Below are 22,851 nucleotides of genomic sequence, written 5' to 3'. Positions count from 1 at the left end.
CTGCTTTGATATTTGCAGAGAACAACACAGGGTGTTGTCCAGGGTCACGTCAAGGTTCTTTGCACTCTGGGAGGGCGACACTGTGGAGTTGTCAACCGTGATGGAGGTCTTTGAGCGGGCTGGCCTTCCCTTGGAGGAAGAGCAGCTCCATCTTGTCGAGGTTGAGGTGGTGGGCCGACATTCAAGCTGACATATCTGCCAGACACGCAGAGATGCGTTTCGCCACCTGGGTGTCAGAAGGGGGAAGGAGAAAAGTAGTTCAGTGTCATCCGTATAGGAGAGACCATGTCAGGATATGACGGAGCCAAGTGACTTGTGTATAGAGAGAAGAATAGAGGGCATAGAACCAAGCACTAGGGGAACCAGTACTGAGAGTACGTGGTGCAGACAGATCCTCTACGCGTCACCTGGTAGGAGCGGCCTGCCAGGTAGGATGCAATCCAAGTGTGCATAGCCTGAGACACCCAGCCCTGAGAGGGTGGAGAGGAGTATCTGGTGGTTCACAGTGTCAAAGGCAGCGGATAGATCTAGGAGGATGAGAACAGAGGAGAGAGAGTCAGCTTTGGCAGTGCGGAGAGCCTCCGCGACACAGAGAAGAGCAGTCTCGGTTGAGTGACCCGTCTTAAAGCCTGACTGGTTAGGGTCAAGAAGATTGTTCTTAGAGAAATAACGAGAAAGTTGATCAGAGACGACAGTTTCTTTTCTTTCCAAAACAATGTAATAGGGAATTTATCATAATGACATTATCTTTACACATATTGACGCTTTTCACTGACAGCCGCAACTCAGCTAGTTCTATTGTCGCGCTCGCTGCCCAAATTGCAGGCTTCCCAAATAGGCATAGGCATTTTTTATTTAAGAAGCTAATGATCCTCTGTGGCTAAGTCATTGCTCTCTGGTGAAGTATTTTGAATGTTTTATTTAGAAGTAATTACATCATTTTGGCAAAACATCCATTTACTTTAGGGGAAGCCAGCATCCGAACAGTGCACTGTGCACTTGCCAACTTTCCTTTCCAATTCGCAAGTAGCTGAAACCAGAGATCTGTATAAAATGACGAGATGCTCATGTCTCCACCCTAACAATGTGAGTCTTTGTCCCAAAGTTGGGAATGCAAGCAACAAACTTAACTGCATATTATGTTGATTGAAATGCATTGGGCTTATTCTGGACAGATTTTGGCGAGTAAGTCCTTTCGCTTCACCACCCCTGCTGAAACTAGCGAGCGAAACGGCACCCCTCTGGTTCAATATTTGTAGTGCATGTATCTGATGCTGTATGTATAGAAATAGTATGACACGCCATAATCTTTTTGTCAAGACATCAGATACATGGTCTACACATACTGAGACAGAGGCACCGTTTCACTCACGCAGACGAAACATCTGACATTGATGCGTCTTACGGTCGAATAAATTATTTCAACATTTTATTTGGACGGGCAAGGATGTACGGTAGGGCTGGCATTAAGGCCCGCCCATAATGCCAACCCTGACTGAAGGGGCAAGGAGAAAAGAGCCCATGATTTTCTTCATTCTTGCAGTGAAATTCAGTGTAGAGATGGGAGAACTTACTGGTCAATTAAACTTATGTACAGTGGCTCATGGCGACATTCACATCAACCTTCACGGATTTAATTAAGTGAAGGTGTAAAATAATGAGCACTGAATGAGGTGGGTGCTGAACAAATAAATGGTGATATAATTGAGATTTACTGTAATGGCTTTAAGACAAACAATTAAATCAAATGTCCCTTGAAATAAATATCTACACAACCACATCTTTAAAAATATACTTTATTTGTACAACTTCAGTTATTATAGTATCTTTATTCTGCATGACATCTGAGGTGTGGCAGCAGGTCCTCTCTTGTTGAGGAACAAAATTAGGCAAAAACAAACTGATTTCCACAGGTAAGGACTTTGGTTGCATTCACAGAGTCACTTAACATCACTCTGGTCCACCACGCTGGAAAAGATAAACCAGAAGAGTTGGTGGTTAGTGAGATCTTCCCTGTATTGCAACACTCGGGTAACAACAGTTAATGCACTTTGAGTACTCAGAATACCTTCTCTAAAACTATGGGGTAAATCGAAAGCAAAGATCTAATTAAAGTACAGACCCAACCCACGAGTGTAACCGCATGTCACACAAAAATACCACCCCCTTCAGTATTTGTATGAACGTTTGTTTTTTTAAATAAAAAAAAAGACAATTACAGCACTTCTTCAGTGACCCAGCTAGGCACTCACCTGAATATAGTCCATCTCGTCTGTTTCCAATGCCCTCCTGCGGTATCTCTGGGGGAGTTCCTTCACTGTGGCCACACTGTCTGGGGTTCCAGAGAGTAGAGTAACAGGTCCGGGGGGTCTCGATAACAGCGGCGGTGCTACAACTGGAGGTGAACTAGGAGAGCCGACTGCTAATGTTTTAAGTGTCTCTTGGACTGAAACAGAGGAAATGGTTGTTTTAAAACATTAGCCGAATAGGTAGCTTTAAATCAGTGATATTGTTTTAGACATCCAGTGTTTACCCTACCATTTTTTCCAGCAGTGGCAAATTTAGTAGGGGGGGGGCACAGTTTGAGGCCGCCCTCTTTGCCGGAGACAATTCTACTGTTTTAAAGCTAATTTCCTGCAATTGTACACATTTGTCATGGGCCTGAAATAAAAATAGCAGTTTCAAATTAAATTTCCTGCAATTCTACACATTTTGCCGTGACTTATTCTATCGGAGTGACTCAAAATCAATAGGGGCCCCATGCCATACTATATTTGGAATTTCAGATTCTTCTCGACTGTCTCATTTTTATTTGGGTGATTGTTAGTTCTCAGGGATTATCTTATTTAAAAATATTACTCCATTATCTTTTCTGCATACTTTATCTGGTTTTAGTCATTTTAAATTTAGGTTTTACCATCCAGTGCACCGCTGCTAAATGCAGTTGAAACACTGGACATCCTTCGTTTTATTCATTACTCATAGCACTATTTTATAATGAAATTGGAAAGGACTAAAACAACCTCTTACTAAAATACACTGGGGTTGACAACAACAAAAAGGGAAAATCAAGTCAGTGTTTCCACCTTTGAATTGAGAAGCGCCTTAAAACTACTCAGGTTTGCCAACAAAAAATGTCAAACCGATAGAGGAAAACTGTTTAAGGCAGAGAGCTACTGAGAAATAATTACAATTGTACATTGTTTGACGCAGTTTCTACTGTCTATCGTGTTAAAGTTCATACAACCAATCAATATTCAACCAACACGTCGACAGGCTACATTTTGTCTAACAACGCACAAGTTCATACAGCAGTGGAATGTCCTCTTCAATAGGGTTAGCACTAAACATGGACAAAAAAACAATAGGTAGTGCAACATCACACTGGCAAGTTGTTACTCACCATTCAGCCTGGGGACCCCCTCTCTGCTGGGAAACTTCATTAGTGGAGCATGAGGTTTCACAGCCTGAAAGGTAGTCAAATGAAAACTAAGCTACTCAATCACTTCAAGACTTATTTTGCTGCCAGACAATCCTATATCGTTTAATGCTATGAATTGAAAGCAATGCCATATAGTTGCAGGCGAACAAAATGTTTACCATTGCCTTGAATAAACTGCCAGATAAGTTTACTAGTTAGAGTAAACACTTGGGACAGGGAGAACAACTGATCAGCGGACGTGCTATTTTTAGCCTTAGTTCAACGACTAACCGTGTGTGACTGTATGGCAGTTAACATGACATTAGTTAGTTTGAACTGTGTAAGTAAACTTGTACGTTCATCTACATGATAGTTAGCTACGTGCTCAAGCTTTGGAATTGCATGCAGACCAACAAGGGCATTAGTATGGGTAGCTAGCTCGTTAGTTTGGGGATGCACAGCAAAAACAAAGCGAAAACAAATGTTGATTTCTGACCTTGGAAATCGTAACTTGCATTGACTATTGAACTTTTAAAAGTACTCACTTGGGTTACAAGTGTTGTTGCAGAGCGATAAATATCGAAGTTTGACAAGCGTACCTGTACCACCCGCCCAACTGCAGCCATTTTGCTACTGACTTTGCCACCCATGTCCTCGCGGGTCTTCTTCCGGGTGAAAATAATCCTCAGTTCCTAAAAGTACCAGAAGAGGGAGTAGTCATTTGAAAAGGGAAAATGACTAAATCCGCTGTATATAAACCATCGGTTTAGAACAAACGGTATGTGATAGGAGACATTCTACTGCATGGATGCTAATGTCAGCTATCAAAAAGCTAACGGGTCATCGGAGGATAACACCATCCCATTCAGAGTAAAATACACAATAAAACATATCTTAGACATGTATACCAATTCCAAACCGGGCCAGATCAGATCTAATGTCTTAAAAAGTTGAGTTAATTAATTGTCTGTAACATATAATTCCTTACCTTTGGCTGCTGTCAGCTGAAAGTAGGTTATATTATTCGAAAAGAAAATAAACGTTCAGGTCAGTTTCCCAAGCCATACTGTCAAACCATGACGTTTGTTTGCACCGAGTTGAATTCTAAGAATAGCACAAGGAAACCGTTCTTAATCGAACAACATGCTAGTAGCAGACAAATTCCATCAACCAATTTGAGCTATTCAGTGCCCATTGAAAATGAACCTTGTATTACATGTTAAAATAAGCACTATAGACAATGGTGAACCAAATGTCAATGACAAACGCAGCTAGCAAAGGCATATAACCTTCACATCTCTCTTTCAGTCAGCCTGGAGAACGCTGAATAATTATCTGGTCACGTGATTAGTGGTAACTTCCTAGCGGTACATTCAAAAGTCTCACCAAGAGCCTATCATACAGGCTAAAATGGACAGAGCTGATACATTTTACCTCTTGAGTATGTCTCCTATCCGGATAAAAGAACATGTCAAATCAATGTTTGAGACGAACGTGAAGCTCCAGGCAGGTAAATTACATTACCTTTATTACTGAATTGGGTATGCTGATATGCTATGTGACTGTAAAATAGGGTTAATATAATTCATTGTCAAATTTTCTTTAACAGGAAAATGCAAAAGGTATTATTGCAGTGCACCTGATGCTGAGAGACTTGTGAGTGTCTTTAGTTGGCAATGTCATGTTGGCCTATTCATAACCAACATTTTATATTTTCTGAACTGAGATTTGGAAAAAGTGGATTTGTCTCTTGATAGTCCACAAACTGGATTATGCTAGTACTTCGGAGGAAGCAAAAATCACTAAGCAAAAATCACTAATTTAACGAGACATTGGCCGTACACAGGTAACTATAACATTTCCTTGAATTACTAGTACAATAGTTATGATAGACATTTGTTGCTTGCAAACCCTTTTATGTAGAAGTCTGGAGCATTTTCATTTGGACAGTTTTTAAACATATTATAAATTGTTGTATTTGTCAGGATGCGTGTGTTGCATGCCATCTCTGAGAAGCTGTGTTCCAAAGGCTGAGTAAGTCCTTCAGGAGCTGATTCTAACAACCTGTGTCTGTCCCAAATGGCATCTTATTCCCTATATATCCTTCAAACTCAACTCTGGACCTCGAAGCCAGTTCCACTGCTTTTTTCATTGTTCCACTCTAATCAGGGACTGATTTAGACCTGGGACACCAGGTGTGTGCTATTAATTATCAGGTAGAACAGAAAACCAGCAGGCTCCGGACCTCATAGGGTAATAAGAGTTGAATACGCCTGCCCTATATAGTCCACTACTGTTGACCACAACACTATGGACTATATAGGGAATAGGGTGCCATTTGACACAACCCCTGTCTTATTGGACTCAAACAGCTCCTCCTAAACTGGCTTTGAGAAGGAAAACAAATATTAGTAGCACTACCCATTGATCTACTTTGTGATAGATTTCAATGTGTTTGTAAAAATGTCAGTCACAAACCAGAAATGGGTATGTTGTTTACCTACTGATGTTGTAATTACACTGCACCTGCCAATGTAAAAACATGTAAATGCATGTTTTAAGCACAACTTGATGTATAGAGTGGGGCCTCTATTTTTTTCCAGAGCAATGAGGGAACTGACCAATCATAGCCTAGACCTTTGTTCAAAGATAAAGTCACTTGAGCAGGGGGTGCATCTTATCAATATGGTTGGACAATGAATGTTTTCACCAATCTGATTGTGTGACTGTAACTAACAGCTTTATAAATTATAACAATATTTATTGCTGTCATCATAAAAATGATGCAGTCATTGGCTTGGTTCTGCTGCTGTATTGTGTTACCAACTGTTGTGGCTTCATGGAATGTTATTGCTGACTTCTTGTTTGCTTTGTCAACAGGAAGCATGAGCTTCAGGACCAAATCACAGACCTACAAAAGCAGAGGCTAGGTATTTCATCATCCACACTATGGATGCTTTACCATGGAGGATATATAGGAATTCACAAAATGTTATAGAAGATATGAACAATTACCTTTTAGTTCATGTTTTCATACTTTGCCTTGTAGTTCAGGTGGAGCAGAGAACTGAATAATAAAAAGGAAACTCGTTTGCATTTTATTTTTCTCCTCTGCAGATCTAAAGTGTCTCACTCATGAAGATGGACGAGTTGAAGAGGGAGCCTCCCCGAGGCGGAGAAGTACAGAAACATCCTGCAGAAAGGCCAGTCTCACCTTGAGAAATACCAGAAGATGGCCACCATCACACAGAATATCCTGCGGGTAAATGGGCCTTCTTATCTTTAAGAATACGTTTTTTATTCTTAAGATGTATCCCAATAATCTCTTTCTGAAGTGTGCACTCGTTCACTTCTCACAAGTCTAAAAGCATTGGATTGGTGGAGTCATGGGCTAGTGGGAATTTCCACCATATTTCTTATACATGTCGTTTCCTCTCAAACCAGTAAAGGGAAGTGAACAACTGCACACTTCGGGAGGAAGCGGATATCATCGGTACAGTCTTAGTGCGATGAGAATGATGGCATATTACCTGTTTTTGTTATGTCAAACTCATGTTGCGATGTTTTCTCCAGGGGATCATCGTTGCCAGTGAAGTGAACTGGCGAGATGATGACCCCAAACTGAGAGACATCACCATGACGTTGTAGGACATTCCCATCTCTGAGGAATGAGTAGTCAGCATGGAAGGGGAAAAGTAATTGTAACATTGTTTATAAGCATAATATGTACAGTTATCAGAAGCTGTAGTGAGAGAGAGAAGGAACAGTGTTTATCACAGTAATGTAAAATATTAACTGATAAGAGCACTTAGTATAATACATATAATGCATCAGATGGACATGTTTTTGTAATAAACGTTTGTACAAAAAAGCATTTGTACTGCATTTTGTCTTGACCTTAATTTTGAGTTTTAATGAATAAATCTACTAATCACCGGTTTGAAATGTAATAATAGTTATTCTATTGAAATTATGGAAAATAAATGAAGCATGATGAAACCGCGGTACAAACCAATCGGCCACGGTCTCTACCATTCTAATTACTGCAGAAGTAAAAAATATTTCCTGCATACTTGCCGTCAAGTCATGATATATTTCCAATATTTCCATTGCGACTAATTGTGTAATTTTGTCTTTCTTTGCATGTGTCTCACAGCCGATTCCAAGAATGACAAGTTAGAGCAGAAGAGAACCAAGTAGTAAAAAATCCAAGGCTTGTTTAGTAGCTAACTAGCATTAATGTATGAGAGCCAGCCTGTGCCAGATGTTTTTTAGCTAGCTATACTGAACAAAAAATAAACGCAACATGCAACAATTTCAAACATTTTACCGAGTTACAGTTCATATAAGGAAATCGGTCAATTGAAATAAATTCCCTAGGCCCTAATTTATGGATTTCACATGACTGGGAATACAGATACCTTAAAAAAAATTGGCCACACAATGGGTCTCAGGATCTCGTCACGGTATTTCTGTGCATTCAAATTGCCATTGATAAAATGCAATTGTGATGGTTGTCCATGGCTTATGCCTGCCCGTACCGTAACTCCACCGCCACAATGGGGCACTCTTTTTCACAACGGTGACATCAGCAAAACGCTCGCCCACACAACGCCATACACGTCTTCGGTTGTGAGGCCGGTTGGACGTGCTGCCAAATTCTCTAAAACGACGTTAGAGGCGGCTCATGGTAGGTCAATTAACATTAAATTCTCAGGCAACAGCTCCGGTGGCAATTGCACGCTCCCTCAACTTGACACATCTGTGGCATTGTGTTGTGTGACAACTGCACATTTTAGAATGACCTTTTATTGTCCACAGCACAAAGTGCACCTGTGTAACGAGGCTTCTGTTGAATCAGCTTTTTGATATGCCACAGCTGGATTATCTTGGCAAATGAGATGTTCACTAACAGGGATGTAAACAAATGAGAGAAATAAGCTTTTTGTGTGTATGGAACATTTCTGGGATCTTTTATTTCAGTTTATGAAACCAACACTCCACATGTTGCGTTTCTATTTTTGTTCAGCGTAGATAGCTAGCCCTAACTGGCTGGATATCTAGCTAGCCATAACTGGCTGGATATCTAGCTAGCCCTAACTGGCTGGATATCTAGCTAGCCCTAACTGGCTGGATATCTAGCTAGCCCTAACTGGCTGGATATCTAGCTAGCCCTAACTGGCTGGATATCTAGCTAGCCCTAACTGGCTGGATATCTAGCTAGCCCTAACTGGCTGGATATCTAGCTAGCCCTAACTGGCTGGATATCTAGCTAGCCCTAACTGGCTGGATATCTAGCTAGCCCTAACTGGCTGGATATCTAGCTAGCCCTAACTGGCTGGATATCTAGCTAGCCCTAACTGGCTGGATATCTAGCTAGCCCTAACTGGCTGGATATCTAGCTAGCCCTAACTGGCTGGATATCTAGCTAGCCATAACTGGCTGGATATCTAGCTAGCCCTAACTGGCTGGATATCTAGCTAGCCCTAACTGGCTGGATATCTAGCTAGCCCTAACTGGCTGGATATCTAGCTAGCCATAACTGGCTGGATATCTAGCTAGCCCTAACTGGCTGGATATCTAGCTAGCCATAACTGGCTGGATATCTAGCTAGCCAGTGTACATCAAAACACCCATGTATAAACAAACTCACTCACTTGACAACTTCCTTCACAATAGCTCTGCTCCGCAAAACGCAAGAAGTACGAATGCCCTGAAGTCTGCCGAAACAGCATAGCAGCAAATGCTGTACGGCCACTTAAGATGCAGATTGACCGTGCAGTCTTTTAGAGGAAATAATCTGCGTTTCGGTTCGACGCACTAACATTTTTTACTTAAACACATTCATTTTTCATTCTAAATTCAAATCTGATATTGGAGCTCACGAGTTGGGCCTCTGAGCTGGATCTGCCTTCTTCGTGTATGTGGAAATGGTGTACAGTGCCTTCGGAAAATATTCAGACCCTTTAATTTACAGCCTTATTCTAAAATGTATTAAATATTTTTTTCCCCCTCAATCTACACACATTACCCCATAATGACAAAGCAAAAACAGGTTTTAGAAATGTTTGCTAATTTATAAAAAATAAAATATCACATTTCATAAGTATTCAGACCCTTTACTCAGTACTTTGTTGAAGCACCTTTGGCAGTGATTACAACCTCAAGTCTTCTTGGGTATGATGCTACAAGCTTGGCACACCTGTATTTGGGGAGTTTCTCCCATTCTTCTCTGCAGATCCTCTCAATCTCTGTCAGGTTGGATGGGGATTGTCGCTGCACAGCTATTTTCAGGTCTCTCCAGAAATGTTCGATCAGGTTCAAGACCGGGCTCTGGCTGAGCCCCTCAATGACATTCAGAGACTTGTCCCGAAGCCACTCATGCGTTGTCTTGGCTGTGTGCTTAGGGTCCTTGTCCTGTTGGAAGGTGAACCTTCGCTCCAGTCTGAGGTCCTGAGCACTCTGGAGCAGGTTTTCATCAAGGATCTCTCTGTACTTTGCTGCATTCATCTTTGCCTCGATCCTGACTAGTCTCCCAGTCCCTGCCGTTGAAAAACATCCCCACAGAATGATGCTGCCACCACGCTTCACCGTAGGGATGGTGCCAGGTTTCCTCCAGACGTGACGCTTGGCATTCAGGCCAAAGAGTTCAATCTTGGTTTCATCAGACCAGAGAATCTTGTGTCTCATGGTCTGAGAGTCTTTAGGTGCCCTTTGGCAAACTTCAAGCGGGCTGTCATGTGCCTTTTACTGAGTGGCTTCCGTCTGGCCACTCTACCATAAAGGCCTGATTGGTGGAGTGCTGCAGAGATGGGGGTCCTTTTGGAAGGTTATCCCATCTCCATAGAGTAATTCTAGAGCTCTGTCAGAGTAACTATCGGGTTCTTGGTCACCTCCCTAACCAAGGCCCTTCTCCCCCGATTTCTCAGTTTGCCAGCCAGCTCTAGGAAGGGTCTTGATGGTTCCAAAGTTCTTCCATTTAAGAATGATGGAGGCCACTGTGTTCTTGGGGACCTTCAATGCTGCAGATATGTTTTGGTACCCTTCACCAGATCTGTGCCTCGACACAATCCTGTCTTGGAGCTCTATGGACAATTCCTTCAACCTCATGGCTTGGTTTTTTGCTCTGACATGTACTGACAACTGTGGGACCTTAAAGACTTGTGTGTGGCTTTCCAAATCATGTCCAATCAATTTAATTTAACACAGGTGGACTCCAATCACGTTTGATCAACAGAAACAGGATGCACCTGAGCTCAATTTCGAGTCTCAGACCAAAGGGTCTGAATAGTTATGTAAATAAGGTGTTTTTTATTTTTAATAAATCAACAAAAATGTCTAAACCTGTTTTTGTTTTGTCATTATGGGGTATTGTGTGTAGATTGCTGAGGATATTCTTTTATTTAATCCATTTTAGAATAAGATTGTAACGTAACAAAGTGGAAAAAGTCAAGGGGTCTGAATACTTTCTGAAGGCACTTTATAGACTGTGTTTTAATCAAATCACATATGCATTGATTGCCTTAAGCTCACGGTTTGATGAAATAAGACACAAATGACTCAAGAGGAAGCCAGAGATCAAGATAACCTGTCCTGACCATCTTCCTCAGGCTCCTACCGGCTTTCGCAGATTCTGCCATTAATCTCCTAAAGTTGGCGTTAATAGGCTACACAAAGACCGCAAACTTTCTGCCAATTTATCTTACCATTTCTACTGCTCTGCATGCCAGTTATGGTTTTCATATGCACATTTTCATAGAACAGTTTAATTTAATTTATGTCTTTATCAAAATCATTGTCATGAGGTTAATTAAAATTCTATCCAAATCTAAATGAAAAGGATACAAACCTAAAACGTAACTTCCATTGCCAACTATGTAGAAATAGCCTATAGAGCCAACAAAAACATTGCAGCCTGCAGGTAGAAAATATCCTGATAAAAATAAATATCCAATAAATCATATTGTATCAACTATTAACTTGGGTACGGCCTGAAGATCCTTACAACATTGTATTATCCTTACAACATGCGCCAGTGAGCTCGGGACAGACACAGCTGTAGGCTATTTGCATAAGGGATAAGAAGTAATCAGGTAGGCCTATTTTAAGATGTTTCAACTGGATCAGAGCATGACATTTTTCCCTTTCACGTTGAGTTATCGAAAAGGAGAGTGCTGTAAAGATTTTTCAAATACACTGACGAATTAGTCATTCTCAATGGATGTCAAAACATACTCTGTTTGCTTGCTGTTTGAGGTGAAGAAAACATTACGTTGAGAAGCTCCACAGCGTTTGTGAGTTAAGCCAATCAGAAATACTATCAGATCCCCAAATGGGCACATTAATATGCCTACATTTGCGAGCAGGCCAGGTAGCCTATAGCCTACTTCTATGCGTAATCAGGTGCACGTCCTTACTCAACAATGACAGGAGCTCTCCAAACAAAAGACAAATGACTAAACTGACAAAACTCAAATGGAATGAAATAAACCAAAACTTGTTTCTCACAAGTGTAGCATGGGTTGTGTGCTCTGCAAACAACGTGTCCATTCCGACAATGAGAACCGTGGAATAATAATATATTGAATGCATTGACAGACATTACTGTAACCAAACAAACATTGTAGATGATAAATTATAGGCATTAACGGTAAAAGTCCTACTGGAGATATAAAGTATGTAATGGGGAATTGATAGACACTAACAATCAAACGCAAACAATTCACACAATCAAGTTATGAAACAATGAATGTGAACAAGTTGGCGGGAGAGAGCATATTCTGGAGAGACGTGCATTGTCCAGCCACACTCCCCTTCTTTTTGGACTCGGCCATCCCCGCGGCCTCTGCAATTAATTAGTTCACCGAGATGGGTGCAAGTCAGGTGTCGTGTGCCATAAAATATATATATATTTGCTACTGCTCGACTAAAAACAATCTCGGTCGATCAACAGCCTATCAACCAAACAATCGACCAGTTGAAAAATTGGGGTCAGCCCTACTTTCATCTTCCCCTTGTCTGAAGGTTGTGGCCTGCGAGTTGGACGGTAGACTGGCTGCTGAGCTCCAGAAGTGAGTACCAAAACAAAGGGTATTCAAATCATAGTTGGTCATATCCTGGCGGCATCAAACGGTAATGTGACAAGCTATAACATTAACGTCGAAGATGATGGTTCTTTCCAGGTCCACTGCAGTTGAGCAGCTGTTGGAGAGGAACTACAGGATTCACTGGTCAGTACACAATGTGGTAAGCACACACCTCATGACAATACTCACTGATGTTTCTGCAGTCTGTATATTTTCACATTCTGGATGTGGTTAGGTAATTAGAACTATTATCAAAGTGAGTCATTACATTTGTTCATGTTTCTGGAACAGGAAATCCTAGCAGACTTCAGCAGAACCAAGAAGATTGAGTGTTCTGCACGAGATATTGTTTAGTGAGAAGCGAGCCAGGAGCATAGACAGACGACTTCATGGTGTAAGTGGAGCGGGACTATTCTACTTATGTATGCGTTATATTTTGTTTTAAATGTTATGTTAATGTCATAACCTTCATAATGTCTTCTGTCCACAGACTTCACACATTCAACTCCTAAGCAGACGGTACTGCTGAGGACTTGGTGCAGGAAAGCAATATTGTGGAAACCTATCCAGTTTTTAAACCTCCAGTGCTCTTTAAGGAATGGCAAGTGGAAGGTGTTATGGATTGTTGAGACACATCCAAGTCATGTGACTGATGGATGATGACTACACTCACTGGCTAGATCGATGCAGCTAGACACCACACTGGCTTACCCCCCTGGACTACCTTCGTTATGCCTTTTCTATGAAAATGAGCTCGTGATCAGTGAAATGTACATATTTATTAAGTGGTTAAGTGTATAGCTATCCAAACTCCTTGTTCCGGCCAAACGCTACGCCACACCCTCGGTCGTTAAGTTTCTTCTCCCATAACGAGTCTGGGTACCTCCACGACAATTTCGCAAACACATTCTAACCGTTCTGATTGGATCCAGAAAGCGGTGGGTTGGGACAGAGCCAGAACACACATGGGTAAAGCAGCGTTTAGAAAATTAGTCATTAGCTTTGATTGGTTAGAGATGATGCAATCGCTGACTACTTTTTGTATAACACCCCTCATTTTGACGTCACCACAAACGACGGCAGTCTGACTGAAGTATGTAGCAAACATAGAGCAGCGTAATAATTATGTTGGGAGTCGTCAGGCAAGTGTACAGTTAATGCTCATACATAAAATAGATGCACTAAAATGTAGTTGGTCATCCCTAAGTATCAGCTGAACCTGACAAGTGCTTGGTTCTAATGGACAGGTTGAAAAATATACTTTGTAAGATGTCTGACTTTCAGGGTTGTTGAAGAGCCTTGAGATAAGAGTTTTTGAAACAGTGTTGGTGTATTTCAAGAAGTTCAGCAATTCATTACTTCTTTACCACCACAAAACAATACATTCTGACTTCCTGTATAGGATATGTAAAATATACATAATGACAATATTCAAACTGGGCCATTGCTGCGCTGTAGGATCCCCCTGGTGTCTCCCTGTGCGGACTGTCCTCATGATGAAGCTGAAGTCTGCCTCTAGATGGCGCTGCTGGTGACACTGACTACTACTGCTGAGTGACCGGGCCAGAGTCACCAGAGTCTCCCTTCCTGACAACCCTTGCTGTCTCTCTGGGCCCTACAAACACAGAGCATCACACTGCTTACTAAGCAGACAAATGCAAAGCCTATCGTTATCAACCCTTGTCAGAGCCTTTACTACCTACGTATGAAGACTGAAAAACGTAAACATTTTCATCATACACAGAGGGCTAGTCAGCCCTGTTATACCCGGCCTACATCCTTTGTTGTATTTTGACCACATGCATTTCTTTCAGAGCTCAAGGGAAGACTAGTGGTTCTAATGCCATATAAAGAATTAAACGTCAGTGGTGCAGGTCAAAGTTCAAATCAAAACAGGTGATTCTTTATTGAGCCAATGTTACATCTGGTGCAAACACTGAGCAACATACGCAGTAGTAGGTCAGTGGTTTTTACTATACATTTGTTAGTGGTTTTTGTTCAAATTTTATTTTTTTACAAAGTGAGTGAAAAATGACTTCACAGTATAAAAGTAAAAGGGGTAACAAATTAAAACTGGGGTCGCCACAAAACATGAACACAAAACTGAATCAAACTATAGACTGGTCTTTGAGGAAAAAACATGGATACAAGAGGGAGGAAAGACAACACGAGAAGAAGCACAGCTTGATTTGACACCTCTCAAACTCAGAGAAGCAAAAGAAAGACTGGACCTACAGAGTAACATCTATATGCTGTACAGTGTTAACTGAGGAGTGACCCAGCCACATGCATGATGGAGGCCAACATACAGAGTGGCACATGTCTACATGTCAGTCATACCTACCAGAATCCACAACACTGGTATCGTAGAACGCTAAAGCACAACCAACATGGAGAGGTCTCTGATGAAGCAAAGTCGACAGCCGTTCAATTTAAAGAAATACGAAAAAGAGAAGTAAATAAATAAAATAGAACAGGGCAAAAAAAAACAGATAATTTTAAATCAGCAACAAAAGAAAAGGGATCGAAGGTTGCATTCCCCTCCCGTTATTTCTGGTGACATCCGTGACCCTGATTGGAAAACGAATGAGTCCTTTCCTTTGTCTTTTCACAGGCGGTTGTGACAGGGTGAGACAGCTGTGCTAAGTACGCTACAAGGCCAAAAGTATGTGGACACCTGATCGTCGAACATCTCATTCTAAAATCATGGGCATTAATATGGAGTTGGTCCCCTTTTGCTGCGATAACAGCCTGTACTCTTCTGGGAAGGCTTTCCACTAGATATTGGAACATTGCTGCGGGGACTTGCTTCCATTCAGCCACAAGCGCATTAGTGAGGTCGGGCACTGATGTTGGACAATTAAGCCTGGCTCGTAGTCAGCATTCCAATTCATCCCAAAGGTGTTCGATGGGGTTGAGGTCAGGGCTCTGTGCAGGCCAGTCAAGTTCTTCCACACCAATCTCGACAAACTATTTCTGTATGGACCTCGCTTTGTGCACAGAGGCATTGTTATGCTGAAACAGGAAAGGGCCTTCCCCAAACTGTTGCCACAAAGTTGGAAGCACAGAATCGTATAAAATATCATTGTTTGCTGTAGCGTTAAAATTCACTGGAACTAAGGGGCCTAGCCTGAACCACTAAAAACAGCCCCAGACCATTATTTCTCCTCCACCAAACTTTACTGTTGGCACTATGCATTGGGGCAGGTAGCGTTCACCTGGCATCCGCCAAACCCAGATACGTTCGTCGGACTGCCAGATGGTGAAGCGTGATTCATCACTCCAGAGAATACGTTTCCAATACTCCAGAGTCCAATGGCAGCGAGCTTAACACCACTCCAGCCGATGCTTGGCATTGCCCATGGTGATCTTCGGCTTGTGTGCGGCTGCTCGGCCATGGAAACCCATTTCATGAAGCTCCCGACGAACAGTTCTAGTACTGACGTTGCTTCTAGAGGCCGTTTGGAACACGGTTGCGAGTGTTGGAACTGAGGACAGATGATTTTTACACGCTTCAGCACTCTGCGGTTCCGTTCCGTGAGCTTGTGTCCTACCACTTGGCGGCTGAGCCGTTGCTGCTCCTAAATGCTTCACAATAACAGCACTTACAGTTGACCGGGGCAGCTCTAGCAGGGTAGAAATTTAACAAGCTGACTTGTTGGAAAAGGTGGCATCCTATGACGGTGCCACATTGAAAGTCATTGAGCGCTTCAGTAAGGCCATTCTACTGCCAATGTTTGTCTTTGGAGATTGCATGGCGGTGTGATCGATTTTATACACCTTTTAGCAACGGGTGTGGCTGAAACAGCCAAATCCACTAATTTGAAGGGGTGTCCATACTTTTGTATATATAGTGTATCTAGTGTTTATGTTCCTGTATGTGCCACTGCCCCTCCACACACCCCTCCCTGGCCTGGTCTACAGCAGGGCACGTGGCCTCTTAGGATTGATCTGCTTACTGGCTTGTTCTTCTTCCTGGAGTGACGAGCGGAACGACTTGACTTTATCTGAGGAAAGAGGAGCACAGACAGAGTGGATTAGATATTATTGCTTATCAAAAAATACCATGAGTCACGTTAATAGAAGTGAACCTACGAATGAATGTCAACGGTGATCTGCATAGAGACAAACCAACAAAAGATTGAAAAAGAACCTCAGGAGGTGAATAATACAAATGCTGTCTTGCATAGGCCAGGAGATCAAATTCTCGCTCATCCCCAAGAGATGTTCTTCCATCTGACAAATGGTACCATGTCACTAATAACATTTATGTCCATGCCTACCTCTGAGCTCCGTGAGGATGTCAATCTTCTGATCCAGGATCTGCTCCAGCTGAGTGGCGTAAGAGTCCACATCATAGTCTACCTCCTCAGTCATCTCCAGCAGAACCTTCTCATCCTCCAGCCACCGGATAGACTCCTGCAACACACACATTAGCGTCGCACTTACTCATCTCATCTTCCCACTGAAACACATTACTCAATCAATTATTTTTCTCCTATAGTCAGCATCACATTAGTTTGAAGAACCTGATTTAGAGCATTTCATGGATAGTGGCGCCACACTTCACAGGACCTCAAGCTTGCAGATTCATTCATCTCAATAGACTTGGAGCCTCCTAACTAACTATATGTGAAAGGATCTAAGAGGAACCATCTGTTAATGTAGCCTGACCTGGAAGACAGCTCTGTGGTCCTCCAGCACCTGTTCCTCCATCTCCACCATCTGAGAGACAGCCTCATGGAAGGTTAAGAGCTGGGGGGACACCTCCTCCAGCTGGGGAGAGAAAACAGTCAAGACACACACTTCAACCAGCATCACCAGACAACACCTCTATTGGGGAAATGGATGCAAATGCATGCACACAGTAAGAAAACCATTGAGGATAAAAGCCGTGTGTGAGCATGGGAGTGCATTACGAGTGTTGCTTACGTTCTGCTCACAGAGCAGTTTGAGGTCATCTCTCTGCGGGGAGCTGCCCAGGTGGTCCCAGTCATCATCCAGCTGGTCCACTACATGGGTGTTGGGCCGGACCCCCTCTATCACCTGATTAGGGTCCACCGTCAGCTCCTTCACTCTGTGGGTCAATCAACACCTTCGGTCAGCTAACAAACTGCTGCTCAGCCCAGTTAAGTACACTACACTCAACATGGGCTTCTTCACTAGGGCCCAACATTCAGAATGATGCAGGTAGTCACAGTCATTACTAAGTATATTAAGTCACGTAAGTTCTATGCAATACATTTCTGACTGAATGTTTTGGCCCATTGAATAGATGCTTAGACACCATCACGACACCATGCACAGCCAACGGGGTTCAATCTGTGTCTTATTGGTTGCCTTTAGCTCTAGCCAGCAGAAAGACACTCCATTTTAGTTTACAGTGAAACTGTCCCTTTACATTTTTTCCCTTGATGAAACCAAATTAAGCGATATGAGAAGAATAGCTAAGGTTAGTCAAATTCGGAAGTGCTAGTTCAGTTGTTCCCCACTAAAGTATCTCTAGCTGATAATGCTATAGAACCTATCTGTTTCAACGGGGCCCTTGCATGTTAGCCATGTTTTGCACGAGAATGAGTGACAAGGAGTTGGCATGATAGCACAAACATACTGGTACTCAGGCTACTTGCATGTAGAGCACAACGAGTGCTGTGGACAGTCCATACAGCCAGGCCTGTTTACACTGCTAGAATCTGGGCTTGTATTTAATTAGGTGTGACTGAGCTGATAAAGTCCAGTACAGTGAAAATGACCTTATTGACCTGTGTCTGACCCACTGACTGGCTGGGTGGTGACTGGGATTACTACTGTAGCAGTGGGAGGTGGAACAAACAGGCTGGTCTCATTGCATCTTTGGCATGTATGTACTTAGCCAAGGCATTATCCTCTAACACAGTATAAACTGATCAGTCAAATATTAGGTGTTAACCCATAAGAGTTTAAGCCCCTGTAAGCCGGGGGAGGGTACTACTAAGCTATATGGAATTGTTTTAAGGTCCTACCAAGGATCACTTTGCTTTTTGATTTTGAATTTTAATACCCCTTGAAGTATCAAAAATATATACAACATATTTATGGGAAAAGGTTTTTTGGTTAATGGAAGCCTCTCTCATGCAAATTCTGTTGGATGTGGTGTACCGCAGGGCAGCCGGCTAGGGCCTTTATTGTTTGTTTTTACAAATGATCTTCACTGACTTTGAATAAAGCCTGTGTGTCTACAGTTGAAGTCGGAAGTTTACATACACCTTAGCCAAATACATTTAGACTCAGTTTTTCACAATTCCTGACATTTAATCCTACAAAAAAATCCCTGTCTATGTCAGTTAGGATCACCACTTTATTTTAAGAATGTGAAATGTCAGAATAGTAGTAGAGAGAATGATTTATTTCAGCTTTTATTTTTTTCCATCACATTCCCAGTGGGTCAGAAGTTTACATACTAATTTAGTGTATTTGGTACCATTGCCTTTAAATTGTGTAACTTGGGCCAAACATTTCAGGTGGCCTTCCACAAGCTTCCCACAATAAGTTTGGCCCATTCCTCCTGACAGAGCTGGTGTAACTGAGTCAGGTTTGTAGGCCTCCTTGCTCGCACACGCTTTTTCAGTTCTGAACACACATTTTCTATAGGATTGAGGTCAGGGCTTTGTGATGGCCACTCCAATACCTTGACTTTGTTGTCCTTAAGCCATTTTGCCACAACTTTGGAAGTATACTTGGGGTCATTGTCCATTTGGAAGACCCATTTGCGACCAAGATTTAACTTCCTGACTGATGTCTTGAGATGTTGTTTCAATATATCCACCATTTTCCTTTCTCATGATGCCATCCATTTTTGTGAAGTGCACCAGTCCCACCTGCAGCAAAGCACCCCCACATCATGCTGCTGCCACCCCCGTGCTGCACGGTTGGGATGGTGTGCTTTGGCTTGCAAGCCTCCCCTTTTTTCCTCCAAACATAACAATGGTCATTATGGCCAAACAGTTCTATTTTGTTTCATCAGACTCGAGGACATTTCTCCAAAAAGTACAATCTTTGTGCCCATGTGCAGTTGCAAACTGTAGTCTGGCTTTTTTTTAATGGCGGTTTTGGAGCAGTGGCTTCTTCCTTGCTGAGTGGCCTTTCAGGTTATGCCGATATAGATACTTTTGTACCGGTTTCCTCCAGCATCTTCACAAGGTCCTTTGCTGTTGTTCTGGGATTGATTTGCACTTTTCACACCAAAGTACGTTTATCTCTAGGAGACAGAATGTGTCTCCTTCCTGAGCGGTATGACGGCTGCGTGGTCCCATGATGTTTATATTTGCGCACTATTGTTTGTACAGATGAACGTGGTACCTTCAGGTGTTTGGAAATTGCTCCCAAGGATGAACCAGACTTGTTGATTTCTTTTGATTTTCCCATGATGTCAAGCAAAGAGGCACTGAGTTTGAAGGTAGGCCTTGAAATACAGGTACACCTCCAAATGACTCAAATTATGTCAATTAGCCTATCAGAAGCTTCTAAAGCCATGACATCATTTTCTGTAATTTTCCAAGCTGTTTAAAGGCACAGCCAACTTAGTGTATGTAAACCTCTGACCCACTGGAATTGTGATACAGTGAATTATAAAGTGAAATAATCTGTCTGTAAACAACTGTTGGAATTTTTTTTTTTGGGGACAGATCACTTGCTCAACGCTAAACCTCGTTTAGATCTAATATTGAATAATGCGGCTATTGAGCAAGTTGAGGAGACTAAACTGGGTGTAACCCTAGATAGAAAGCGGTCATGGTCAAAACAGACTCAATGGTTGCTAAAATGGGAAGAGGTCTGTCCATGATAGGGCATTCCTCTGCCTTCTTGACATCTCAGTTGACCAGACAGGTCCTACAGGCCCTAGTTTTGTCGCACCCGGACTACTGCCCAGCTGTGTGGACATGTGCGGCAAAGAAGGACATAGGTGAATTGCAGTTGGTCCAGAACAAAGCAGCATGTATCGCACTTAGATGTACGTTGAGGGAAAGTGTCAGTAATATGCATTTCAGTCTCTCCTGGCTCAAAGAGGGGAGACTGACTGCACCACTATTGGTCTTTGTGCAACGGATTGATCTGTTGAAGGTACCGAACTGTCTGTTGAAGCAGTTGGCACACAGTTCAGACACTCATCAGTACAACAAGACATGCAACCAGATGTCTCTTCACAGTCCCCAGGTCCAGAACAGAGGCTGGGAAACACAGAGTATTAAATACAGCCATGACTACATGGAACTCTGCCACAGCAGGTAACTCAAGCTAGCAATAAACCCCCCAAAAAATAGATAAAAGAACACCTTACCGAACAAAGGGGACTGTGAAGAGACACAGAACCTTTAATATATCTTGTATTGTAATTTGCACTGTACTATGTATTAGACCTAGATATTGTATGCATGTACTGATATGTAGGCTGTGTGTGATTTTTTTATTTATCTATTTCAGTTCTTCACTAATAATGTTCTGTACTATGTATTGTCATGTTTCATGTGGACCCCAGGAAGAGTAGCTGATATTTTTGCAGCAGCTAATGGGGATCCTAATAAATACCAAGGATCATTTTGCTATTTGATTTAGAATTTTAAGACCCCATGAATTATTAATAAAATAAAATAATATAATAAATAATGCATTTGTATGGGCTAATAGCGTTTGTATGGGCTAATAGCAGTAAGGCCAAATATAACTTCATCAAATAATATATATATATATATATTTGGCCTTACTGCTATTAGCCCATACAAACGCATTGAACAACAGTCTCTCTCCCTCCCCCCCAAAAAAAAATCTCAAGGAAGTTTGTTTTGAAGTGTCTATCCTATATCTGAGAGAGACATAAGATCAGGAAACATGTCATTTTTTATGTATTTAACCCCTTATCTTTGTCACTAAACAGTCTCCATATATACAGTACTTCCATAAATTTTTTTCAACTGATACCGGTGGACCTTCAGACGAGTCTTGTGAGGCCTGTGGGCATCCTAGAGCAAAACAACTTCAGATGAGTCACAAGAGGCTTGTGTGGGTTGAAGAGCAAAACGTAATAGTTTGTAGGCCAAACCATTCAGAAGCTACGGACAATTTTGTGAGAAGACCGATTTTCGGGATGTCGCACGGCCTGACAAACACCTTTCTAGCTCTGCCTTTCTAGCTCTGTCACCTTCCACCACAGATGTGGAAGTCATACATAGGCGGATGCGGTGGATTGAGACGCATCCACTGCCAAAAAACATCTCTCTAGATTAAAACAAGCAGATTTTTAAATGGGGATATTTGAATTATGCTAATTACATTTCCGCGGAGGCATGGACCTTAGGGGGTTAACTAATAGGGCTGACTGTTTATGGTGTCATGTATCATAACAGATTATATTCAACCAAGTGAAAACACCAAGAAATGATTTGATCAAATGCACACAGACACACACGCGCCTGTTATCGTCCATGAGAGGGTATGAGAAGAACAGCAGCGTTCATAGTTAACACATCCTCAGCACAGCAAAAGATGAAAGGAGAAGCGCATGCCAAGGATGAAGAAAATGAAAGAACGTGTCATGGAGATGAAATAAAAGGGGAAGGAAAAGAACAAGTCCTCCACAGAGACTGGTGAGAACGATGGAACACAGAAGTGTGTTTAATGTGTATTTTACAACTGATATATGCATACAGGAAATGCATGTAGGTAAGTGTATGTGCGGGCAACAGAAAAGGTACGTGTGCAGTGTGTGTGTGTGTGCGCGCACGCAATGGGAAAGTGCTTGACCTGCTGGGAGAGGTAGCAAAGTCATCATACTCATAGGTGGGCGAGAGCTCCGAGAGCTCCGAGAGCTCCGAGCGACTTCCACCGCCCTGGGAGAAGGGGATGTCTGAGGGACTGATCCCAAACTCCTTTACTCTGCACAGCACATCACCAGGCCCAGAGCAGGAAGAGGGGAGGAGGAGCAGGAAAGACGAGAGAAGAGACGAGGGTCAGGACACAGAGCTACAGACAAAGAGTTATTTTCCTTTCACCATCACCTGCCTGCCACAGTGGCACTCCTTCAGTCATTCACACATGTAGCCTACATCTGATCAAACTGCTGCAGGCAGATATACCCAATTCTGCCTATTGAGGCTCAGAAGCATTATCTGCCCATAGCTAAGCACAACAACGCTGCGTATAAGAGCACAGTGAAGACCTCAAGGTCATTTCTACACCTTGTGGGTGTGATCAGTTACCATAGAAACCTAAAGGGAGAGTGGTCAAAGAAGAGGTTCCTATATTCCTTTAACCCCAGACTAGAGTTCTCTGCGGATCGCAGCTGGAAAGCACAGGTGTACGAGACAGATT

The 22,851-nt window shown here is 42.3% G+C and overlaps 2 protein-coding genes and 2 long non-coding RNA genes across 14 annotated transcripts in view; 2 read left to right on the top strand and 2 right to left on the bottom strand.

Annotated features, from left to right (window-relative positions):
* Nucleotides 1-1,780: 1,780 nt before the first annotated feature.
* LOC106585031 (28S ribosomal protein S36, mitochondrial) lies at nt 1,781-4,749 on the bottom strand. Of its 2 annotated transcripts, none has more exons than XM_045707190.1 (5): nt 4,410-4,749; nt 3,967-4,113; nt 3,404-3,467; nt 2,253-2,446; nt 1,781-1,968 (listed from the first exon to the last, which is right to left on the bottom strand). In XM_045707190.1, exons 2-5 carry the CDS (start codon nt 4,069-4,071, stop codon nt 1,951-1,953), a joined length of 381 nt encoding a protein of 126 aa, XP_045563146.1. In that variant the 5' UTR covers nt 4,072-4,113; nt 4,410-4,749; the 3' UTR covers nt 1,781-1,950. The 2 variants fall into 2 exon arrangements, with proteins under 2 accessions (XP_045563146.1, XP_014026251.1); XM_014170776.2 differs by having other exon boundaries at nt 4,021-4,113; nt 4,410-4,746.
* A 127-nt stretch (nt 4,750-4,876) lies between these two features.
* LOC106585034 (uncharacterized) lies at nt 4,877-7,084 on the top strand. The gene is made up of 5 exons (XR_001323893.2): nt 4,877-5,267; nt 5,407-5,455; nt 6,302-6,351; nt 6,539-6,683; nt 6,995-7,084. It is a non-coding gene; the product is annotated as an uncharacterized lncRNA (long non-coding RNA).
* A 955-nt stretch (nt 7,085-8,039) lies between these two features.
* Nucleotides 8,040-13,694, top strand: LOC106585032 (uncharacterized). 5 transcript variants are annotated; one of them, XR_001323889.2, is made up of 5 exons: nt 8,040-8,111; nt 12,446-12,492; nt 12,604-12,667; nt 12,799-12,901; nt 12,998-13,694. It is a non-coding gene; the product is annotated as an uncharacterized lncRNA (long non-coding RNA). The 5 variants fall into 5 exon arrangements; XR_006761887.1 differs by having other exon boundaries at nt 8,051-8,111; nt 12,375-12,492; XR_001323891.2 differs by having other exon boundaries at nt 8,067-8,111; nt 12,587-12,667.
* Nucleotides 13,695-13,905: 211 nt separating this feature from the next.
* Nucleotides 13,906-22,851, bottom strand: part of LOC106585030 (kinesin-like protein KIF2A) — a 28,808-nt gene continuing 19,862 nt past the window's right edge. For 2 of the 6 annotated variants that reach the window (XM_045707186.1, XM_014170770.2), the window contains 6 exons: nt 22,285-22,416; nt 17,440-17,584; nt 17,182-17,283; nt 16,791-16,926; nt 16,467-16,514; nt 13,906-14,122 (listed from right to left, as the gene is read on the bottom strand). In XM_045707186.1, coding sequence (XP_045563142.1) covers nt 14,052-14,122; nt 16,467-16,514; nt 16,791-16,926; nt 17,182-17,283; nt 17,440-17,584; nt 22,285-22,416 — 634 coding nt within the window. In that variant the 3' untranslated portion in view covers nt 13,906-14,051. Of the gene's footprint in view, nt 14,123-14,382; nt 16,515-16,790; nt 16,927-17,181; nt 17,284-17,439; nt 17,585-22,284; nt 22,417-22,851 lie in introns of those variants that run through there. The other 4 variants (XM_045707189.1, XM_014170774.2, XM_045707188.1 and 1 more) reach the window with 3 other exon arrangements.

Source organism: Salmo salar, chromosome ssa24 (assembly GCF_905237065.1).
Source record: "Salmo salar chromosome ssa24, Ssal_v3.1, whole genome shotgun sequence".
In the NCBI taxonomy this organism is placed as follows: Eukaryota; Metazoa; Chordata; class Actinopteri; order Salmoniformes; family Salmonidae; genus Salmo; species Salmo salar.
Note: the sequence above shows the minus strand (reverse complement) of the source record. Positions and strands in the feature narration are given on the sequence as shown.

Excerpts from the sequence above, each read along its gene's own strand:
- LOC106585031 (XM_045707190.1), bottom strand. The coding sequence starts at position 4,071 with ATGGGTGGCAAAGTCAGTAGCAAAATGGCTGCAGTTGGGCGGGTGGTA. Across the intron at positions 3,468-3,966 it reads CAACAACACTTGTAACCCAA|GCTGTGAAACCTCATGCTCC; the intron begins GTGAGTACTTTT and ends ACTACCTTTCAG. Across the intron at positions 2,447-3,403 it reads GGGGGTCCCCAGGCTGAATG|TCCAAGAGACACTTAAAACA; the intron begins GTGAGTAACAAC and ends CCTCTGTTTCAG.